Source organism: Monopterus albus, unplaced genomic scaffold, assembly GCF_001952655.1.
Source record: "Monopterus albus unplaced genomic scaffold, M_albus_1.0 scaffold402.1, whole genome shotgun sequence".
NCBI lineage: Eukaryota > Metazoa > Chordata > Actinopteri > Synbranchiformes > Synbranchidae > Monopterus > Monopterus albus.
The window spans coordinates 392,816-402,724 of record NW_018128282.1 but is presented as its reverse complement, the minus strand read 5'-3'; the positions used below and the strand labels follow the sequence as shown (position 1 = coordinate 402,724).

The 9,909-nt window shown below is 40.2% G+C and overlaps 1 protein-coding gene across 1 annotated transcript in view; it reads right to left on the bottom strand.

Moving 5' to 3' along the window:
• The window catches only part of trit1 (tRNA isopentenyltransferase 1), a 37,931-nt gene that overhangs the window by 17,448 nt on the left and 10,574 nt on the right, over nt 1-9,909 (bottom strand). The window contains exons 2-4 of the mRNA XM_020586311.1: nt 6,055-6,195; nt 1,909-2,007; nt 1,455-1,612 (exon numbers count right to left, since the gene is read on the bottom strand). Coding sequence (XP_020441967.1) covers nt 1,455-1,612; nt 1,909-2,007; nt 6,055-6,195 — 398 coding nt within the window. The remainder of the gene's footprint in view (nt 1-1,454; nt 1,613-1,908; nt 2,008-6,054; nt 6,196-9,909) is intronic.

Genomic DNA, 9,909 nt, shown 5'->3' with positions numbered 1-9,909 from the left:
GTCTGAATACTTATGACCATGTGATATTTCAGTATATCTTTTTTAATAAATCTGGTAAAATGTCAAAAATTCTGTGTTTTTCTGTCAATATGGGGTGCTGTGTGTACATTAATGAGGAAAAAAATGAATTTAAATGATTTTAGCATATGGTTGCAATATAACAAAGAGTGAAAAATTTAAGGGGGTCTGAATACTTTCCGTACCCACTGTAGGTGATAATGTAAAGCTGATTTCTGTTGTCTCTGGTCATCTAGAAGAGCAGAGTAGCCTAACACATCAAGGTTTGAAGTCTCACTCTGTCAGCGTAGATTGCATGCAGGCCTTATATTGTGACTGTCAGGCCTTGAGGACCTTAGAAAATTCTCAATCTCACAGAAATCTCAAAAATACTGTGCCACACTCATGCACACACAAAAAAATTATGCACTCATTAAAATGCAGTAATTTTGGCAAAATCTTGCTGAATTACAAGCACCAGCATAAAGACATGTAACACATTTCCAGCCAAAATACGTTATTAAATACAAGAGCTAATATGGAGGTTATTTTTATGTGAAACTGACAGGTATACATGTTTGTGGCTCTCACTGTTACTAATATAACTACACACTTAATTTTTAGTTAATGCCCTTAAATTACCACTTTGTGGTTATATGCCTCTGCCAACCAGTCAAATTTAAAGGAATGGGATAGACATGAGCTTACTGTGACCTTGACCTTTGACCACCAAGATCTAATCCGTTCATCCTTCAGTCCAAGTGAACACTTGTGCTAAATTTGAATAAATTCCCCAAAGGTGTTCCTGAGATAATGCGTTCACAAGAATAAGCCAGATGGATGTACTGCAGGACACGCAACATGAAAACATAATTGCTCTGGCCATGACTACTGCTGGCACTGAGGCATAGAAAAAAGAGCTTCAACATTGTGTTACAATCCAGAATTCAATTACATTATGTAGCAAGAAAGTGAGAATGAAGAAAAGACCAAGAAAAAACATGAAGGGTTTTGCTGGCTTAGCCAGCAGCTAACTCTTCGACTAGGCAACAGTGTTTGTTAAGGGAAAGAAAAACTGTTTTACAAAAAAAATATAAATAAATAAATTCCCAGGTTGCTAGTATTTCTTTTGCTATTAGCTACTATATTTACCTAGCTTGCAAGAGCAACAAATATTAACAAAATATAAACAAATAACAGTGACAGCTATAAAAGGTTGGATGTTATTTCATCTTGCTAACATTTCTATAGAAACTTGTTCTATTTAAATATAGAAGTTAGTTTTGATAAATAACTTAGACCTGACCAGTTGAAGAATGAAGAGAAACTACACTATCTGGAGAACGTTATTCTAAAATTATATTAGTTTTCTAGAAATACACACCACAAAAAGCTGATGACTACTAACTATCCGGTGTAACAAGTACACCAATGAAGATACTACTAGCTGTATTCACCTGGCAAGCTTGCGTTTGTCATTGGGGTGCAACATGGCAGCCATTTTGGGGTCCACCTTCTCCAGTTGTTTGTGTAACTCTGCTCCACCCAGTCTTTCCAGCTCCATTTTCCTGTCTGGAGTTCCATCTCCTCCATCCCCCAAGTTCTCGTTCTGTTGCTGTGAGAGACATTTCATTTAAGGTTTTAGAACTGACCAAAGCTGCCCACAAATACTGATCTTAAACTCGTGCTTTCAAATTCTTAACACAATACATGTGTCCTGTTACAAGTTACAAGCTTTGGGTCAGAATTAACAAGCAAGTGAGGAACTGAACCAAAGTCACACCGTTTTACAACATCCACCAGTACTGAACGCAACACACACTGTGGTGCATTGCAGTGGCCTAATGCGCTAAATCATGTCAAAGGCACAGAGGACAACATGTATTTGTGTTGTATAGTTATGACACTCACCCCAGTATCCAGCAGGATTTTCCACAGCAGAGACTCAATGAAATAATTTGTTCCTCCTACAATGACTGGCAGTTTGTTTCTGCTGTGCATGTCATCTATGTTGGAGTGTGTTAAAGAGAAAACTGATCTGCATACATTTATGTTTGTGAACAGTTCCATGCTCAAAGAATTTACTTGAATGCACCACAATTCAAAACATTTTGAGATGACTTGTTCATCTTATTTATAGCATTTTTCCACCACAGGAACTTAACAAGCTGGAGCTTCCCATACCCATGATCCAACGAGCTGATGTAGTCCATTCTGCTGTGCATTATCACTGTATTGCTCCTTCTATCAGTCATTGTTGACACAGGGAGCTTTGCTCCTCACACAAAGAGCTGAGCAGAAAGCGTCAAGTCAACAACCACAATACACATTGATTAGGCGTGCAACAAACTCTGCCAGTAAGGGAGACTGTATGAGCAGTTTGTCAAACAGCTGTCGAACAAGCAAAACACAACCTTGCATAAATGTGTCATCGCTGCTTTGTTTGTGGTCATCTCGCTTAATTCCCCATTTTACCTCTAAACTAGTGAGTGTATGTTCACACATTGTGCTCGTTACACTTGAGATGTGACAACTCACATTTAAGCAATCAAGGGCGACAGCCCTGTGAGGGCCCAACCCCTCTCCCCCATGAGTTCCTGGAACTTGATTTAGTACTACCTCCTGAGCTATGCTGAAATTTAGCTCCTGGAACTAATCTCCAAAAGGTGATTTCAGACTAAACAGGTCTAGGGACTTAGCTCTAGGAACTACCCCACTGGAGAGCTCCCCCAAGAACCACACACCTTCACAGGTGTTTTTTTGTTTGCATTCACACCATCAGTAGAAACACTGAAGTAATGTAACATTAAAAGCTGGTGGACTGTTAGTAACAAGCCAGCAACAGATAAACACACAGTGATGTTACATTACCAGTAAGCATTTTCTTTATATGTTGCTAACATTAATTATATGAGTCACTAACCCTCTGCAGAGGTTTCTGTTGGCAGACTGCAGCTGCCCATGCTGTCAGTGATGGCTAGTGATCGATACTGATTACAAGGCTGACAGGGATTTTAAAAAGTGATAGTTAGTGTGCTGCAGTCAACATACACGTGCGCAACTCATGGTTCCTATTGTGCTTGAAGAGCACCCACCCTGAAAATACCTCAAAACAATGTTCAAAGAGCTATTATCATTCTGAGTGCCTGTGTTGCAAACACAAAAGAAAGGGGGTACTTTGTCCAACAGTTCTATGATCTATGAAAAAGTTCTTCCGCTTTGAAGGTGCTAAAGTGCTGTTCATGTAAAAAAAAAAAATAAGTCGGCTACTGCTTTTAAACTACATGCATATTCGAGAAAACTGTGAGAACCCAGAGGAGACATAACTGAGTTTTCTGCCTCTATGATTTCAATGTTCATACTTGAAATACAGTGACAAAATAACACCAAGAACAAGACACTTATGCAAACATATATTTCAAAATATTTACCTTGAAAAAAGTAAGTAATGTAAAACTGAGTAACATGTCTTTAGAAATGTGCTGCAAAGCAGTGTTCAAGGATCAAAACAAAGAGAAATGCAGGAAATCAGCGAAAGTCTCAACATGATGGAAGAGTCTTTTAAGGATTCCATGCATCAATACTGTCAAAGTAGAAGCCTCAGCAAAATACTTGACAAGGAAGACCACTAAAACCACTAAACCACTAAAAGTCAATCATACGCTGCAGCAACAGCAGTTTGAACTCAGTCTCTGTCAGAGTGAATTTTCTTACTCAGCGCTTAGAGTATCTTAATGCAGTGCAGCTGAGAGGATGACACACTCTTACATGTAGTCATTTAATATGAATGAACATATGGACTTATTGGACTACTTCTCCCCTATAGATCTCTCTGAGTTGACCTCAACAATTGCTTCATCTAAATCATCAACATGTCTCCTGGACCCCATCCCGACCAGGCTGCTCAAAGACGTCTTTCCCCTAATCAACACATCCATACTAGATCTGATTAACCTCTCTCTATTAACAGGTTATGTTCCACAGGCTTTTAAACTTGCAGTAATTAAACCTCTACTCAAAAAGCCTACTCTTGACCCAGGTGTCCTAGCTAATTATAGACCAATATCCAATCTCCCATTTATTTCCAAAATCCTTGAAAAAGCTGTTGCAAAGCAGTTATGTGACCACTTGCACAAGAATGATTTGTTTGAGGATTTTCAGTCAGGATTTAGAGTCCATCATAGTACAGAAACCGCATTGGTGAAAGTCACCAACGATCTTCTCCTAGCCTCGGACAAAGGACTTGTCTCCATACTTGTCCTCTTAGATCTCAGTGCTGCTTTTGACACCATTGATCACAGCATCTTACTGCAGAGACTTGAACATGTTATTGGGATTAAAGGAACTGCACTAAGTTGGTTCAGATCTTATTTAGCAGAAGAAAAGTGCAAAAGGCAAACTGTTTCAAATTCTTAAATGTGAATATTTTCTTCTTTTCTTTTCCCTTTTTCATCTGTGACTCCTTAAATTAAAGCATCTTGCTATAACGGTGTATACACCAACTACTTTTATCCATATTTTAAAAAGAGCAATATTGGAAAAAAAGTCTAAATATGACAAATAAGTTTTTAACCATGAGAATGGTGGAAAAATTTGTTGGATCAATAAAAATAAATTGAGACCAGGTGCGATGAAAACCGAATAAATCATCATGTGTGAAAAATATTATTTGGCACTCCTGAAGAGATGACATCAGATCTGGGTTGAGGTAACGTCCCTGAGATTAATACATGAAACTAACATAAATGCCATGTTCCCATCACATTTTTTACATTGTTTTCCACCATCTAAAAAGATGGTTACTTTTGGAAAATGCAATGTGATAACATCAACTTGGGCAACTGGGAAGTCTTGGTGTGCATTTTATAAATGTACAATTTTATAGACCAAATAATGATGGATTAACTGACTGACTGATATATGTGACTATTAATAATGAAAATAATCAGTTGCAGCAAAATTGTGAATACTGTCCTTTCATTGTAAACAGCATCAGCCACGCAGTTTGGTTCACCAGTATGACCTCACTGGCCACACAAACAGAGCCTGATGCCACACCTTATTTCCTCTTTCTCATCTTATACCGTTCCATCTCTCCCCTCTTCCCTCCCTCAGGTCGCCCACCTTCTTGTATCAGTGATAATTAAGCCATCGTCACTCACCTCCTCTCGGTCGCTCAAAGGCCACATTCAGACTGACAGGGCAGTATCACTGTGTTTGCAGAGGAGAGACGCAGGAGATGGGGGAGAGGAAAAACTGAGGGAGGGAGAACAAAGACTGAGAGGCATAAAAAAAGAAACAGAGGAGGGTTTTAAAAGGAGAGTGTTTAAGTGAGTGGCATGTTGAGAGAAGGAGGACTGACAGCAGATGAAGCTTCATTATGTCCATCATATTTGAATTTCTCAAGCTTGCCAGTCTCTTCTATTATATACACACTGACAAATACCCCTCCACACCCCCCATCATCTTTTTCCTGCTTCACAGATTAAAGTCCACACTGTTTCTATCCTTTTTAATCTGTTTTCATCTCCTTCCATTCCTTTCTTCCCAACAGCAGGCTCACACTGCACTGAGCCTATTCCTGGAGCTACTGCACCACCACCACCCCACCCCCCCGCCGCACTGGTGGCTGAGTGTGTGTTTGTGTGCGTGCCATCCTGATCTATTAATACCGTCTCCAGTTATCGCCTCCTCTCTCAACATCTGTGTGACGGCTGGTGTCTGCAAGACAGTGTAACTGCCCACAGTGCATGTGTGTGTGTGTGTGGACGCAGCACAGACACAGACTCCTCTATAAATATCATCTCTTGTGATCTCTCTCTTCTCATTTTAGTGCAAAATCTGCAGTGAGACACGCTGACAAAATGAGGACATAGCAGATCTTCTACACACCTGCAGACCAATTAGTAAAAGTCAAATCAACTACATTTTATTCTCCTGCAGTTACCACGTACTAATGGGGAGGGCTGATGTTGTGACAAGGGTGATGACAATACGTTGACAAAGGTGTTACGGTGAATACGGCTCCTCTGCTTTCACGTTTCCAGGAAAGGATATTAGAGCCAGGGCTTTGTTCCTGAAGTCCACCACCGTGTAGCTGCTAACTAGTGGGTCCACAAAGCTGATCATGTGATGTCTGCACTGGGTGAGCTCCTCGGGTTTCACCTTATTGGTGATGATGTCCAGGCCCCGGTACACCTGAAAGGGACACAAAGGCACTGATCAACTGAGAGAAACAGAAAACTGATCACAACAGAAGTACATAAAAGCCATCAGAAGAAATAACTGCAGTCATGCAGAAGGTTTTACAGAATGGAGGAGATAAAAAATAAAATGAATACAGGGACTCCATTAAAGCCAAAGGAGTTTAATGGAGGTTCTTTGTCCTAGAAAGCAAACATCTCTGAAAATAGTACCCATTAAACAAACAGGGCAGGAGATTGGATTCTATACTAGTGGTCGGTGTGTGTGTGTGTGTGTGTGTGTGTGTGTCTCAATGTCAGAAACTGGTACCAGGACAGTCCTGGAGAAAGGAATGAGGAGCACTGTCTGCTGCCCTGGTGAAATGGCTCTGGCCATCCTTGCAAATTATGATACACACTTCTTCTGCCCACTTAACATCACCCAGCGACAGTGCTCCCCTATGAAATGTGACAGCTGGGTGTCACACAGGAGTCTGTCACAGTTTTCATTTTCTCACCCACACACACGGCCTCAAAAAATTTAAATGTATGTCTCAGGATGCAGAGCACTTTCTAACTAGGCTTTTCTTTCTAGAAAGCTTCTCCATCCTCCAAACTCTATGTAAAGCCCTTAAATTTCTATGTCTGATTATTTGGAGTCATCCATACATTGTGATTGGATCTGCTCTTCAATATTTATGCCTGTTTCTGCATTTGTTAAACAGGCTGGAAACATGTGCACCACCTCACTCTTCATTTGGTTAAACCTCTGAACATTCAAAGTTGTACTTGATTATACCGTACACTGTGCATTCAACTTAACTGAATCAAGACATTAAGTGACTGCAAAGAACGGTGACTTGCTATATTCAGTTTTCAGCAGATTTGTAACTTGTGCATGATTTAAGAGTCAATGTAGTTCAGACTTTTATTTCTCTGCTCATCATTTCCAAGCTGCCAGTGCTGCCGTTTGATTAATCTATGGTTAACACCTTCCACTGGCAAAGCGCTAGGCTTTTATTTTGAAAGACCACCTGCCAAAGATTTGTTCAATAACTGTTGCATTTAAAAAAATGTTTTAAATGTTTAGGTAGTGGATGAGTTTTAAATAATGCAAGAAATCAAAAGAAAAAAGAAGATGCAGAAATAGTGAACTGGTTGCAGGTGATGTGTGGTAACTGCAGTTCTGGGAGAATCTACAATTTGCTCATGGCAGTACAGTACAAACACAGAGCATAATCTTGCATCATGGACCACAGTGAGGCTCGTTAGACACCCATGAAGCTACTATACATAATGCTAACTGAGCGAATGGGCTTAAGGCCGTGTTCAAAAGGTGTGAACAAACTCAGCCCTCTCCATTCATTTCTATGGGGAACTGTGTTTATCACAGCTGGCACCAGCACCACAGAGGGCTCCGGCAAAATGATGCAATCTCGTGTAGCGCAAAAGTTGGATCTAGTTCCACGTCCAGTGTTCAGTGACATCATCTGGCAAAGATGGTGCATTGACCAATCATGTACAGGGGACAATGGAGACAGGAAGAAGAGTGGAGCAGAGTGCACAGTTGTTAGTTCTGTCTTCCAGAAGCAGCCAGGACATGGCTGTGCACAACACAAGTGGCAGTAATGAGCAAATTTCCGCTTGGTGCATCAGAATGAGAAGATGCCAAATAGGCTACACTAGGACAAGCCACATAACAGTGATATTTGTGCTTTATTACAAGTGTTTTCAAACATTGTGGTCAACTTTTACAAGATAAAAGACTTTAAGGGCAGTGACTAAAGTGGTTGGTTTTGCATACAGGCATCCAGTTTGTTTGCCCATCTTCATTAAAGTGTAATGTGCAGCTATCTCCTGACAGATGTGCACGGAGCTATGTGGCCACCCTCTCCCTCACATCTGGCTCCCTCCTCTAACTGTGGTTGAGACCCCTCAATTGATGAATGTCCGCAGACATCATTAATGCTATTTCATTAAAAACTAACTGTGCTCCAAAGTTGCTGTCCATGCAACTAATTTTGTTTCATTTAGTCACATAAGCGCACCTAAAAATAAATGTAAGCATCAAGCTCTGCACTAACGTGAATATGCAAAATGGCACAGGACACGGAAGCAAATCCGAAAAAAATAAATTTCTTTGGCTCATGTGCCAGGTAAGCGACATTCATTAGGAACAATGGGCACCATTCTGAAATCTGGGATCCTGGTTTAAATAATAGATGCATGGTTTGGGGGCTCATAGAGCATGCACGCATGCATCAAACCAAGACTCCCGCCAATCGAGCTGGTTAACTTTTGGTTGGTTCCCCACGCACATGTATAAAATATAAACATCCTATGGTTCAAGTAGATTTTCTAAATGATACTGACTCAATGGATCAAATTCTGCAGCTCTATTCCTGGGGGCTTGTCAGAAATACACATTGTGTCTTTTATTCCTCCTTACGATAAAAGGGTATATGCATGAGGATAAGACTCGGTATTTAAATAAGCTTAAAGATGGCATCTTTAGAAAACCAAACATCAAAGATTCTCAATTTTGATTATCAGTTTTGCAGCATATGGTGCAAGACCTCCTCACATCTTGTAGAATACTTTCTAACATTGTTACCAACCATCTTCTAGTAGTCTAAAGCTAATATTTCAGGGCAACACCATTATAGACTGTCTAGTAGGGATGTAACAATATTTGTAATTTCATGATATCGTGATTTAAAAATGTCTTAATAATTTGGTGGGACTACATATATTTTGTTACTATAACTATGTGCTGGTTGCAGAAATTAACACTGACATAGCAAATGTGCCATCTTTTACTTTTAGAGCTTTTGTGTTTCAAGGAATGACATGGACGAAAAGGAGACAAACACTGAACAATTTGCAAATACTGCTGGATGAAGACAATGGTAGCCAGGTTTATGACGGAGACAGTCCTGGATACATCTCGCTGAAAGAGTTGGGACAAAACTATGCACAACATTTGGATGGAGATGGGCAAGCAAACAGGACGCACATATGCAAAACCTACCACTTAGGGTGCTTTCAGACTGGAGGAACATTTTCATAGTTCTTAGAACTATTGGAAAAAGTTCCCCCTTTTTTGTTTGTCCGCACCGGAGGAAATGAAAAAGATAATAGTTCTTATAACACCAGTTTGAGGCACTTTTAGCTCCTACTTCAAGATCAGTACTCCCCAAGCGTAGTAGGAAGTATGAGTTATGTATGTGTACATTGAGTGCAACAGCACTAACTGCTAAAGTCTTTTCTCTTAAGTAGACCACCATGTTTGAAAAACACCGCCAGTAAATCTCAAATCTCACTTTTATGTGGCTTATCCTAATTTGGCATCTTCTTCTCCTTGGTCTGGTGTGCCAAGCAGCAACCTGCTCTATACAGCCCCAAGTGGTCAGGGGGTAGAGGATACCCACTTCAGCTAGTCTAGTAGCCTACCGAGGACCTGACCACTAGTCGGCACAGCCACCAACTTTAAGCCTGCCAAGGGGGTAGTAAAACACTGATGTGCCACTGCGAGTGTGACGTGTTTTATTTACAAGACCCAGCAACTGCAAAAAGATATGTCACAAAAAGACTGCTACTGACTGCTGCATTGTTGTTTATATACATTACACAAAAAGCACTGATTTATTATTAAGTAAAGGGCATTTTTCATCTTTTTTCTTCATGTTTCATTATCGCGATAAATATCGTATTGTGGACTTTATATTGT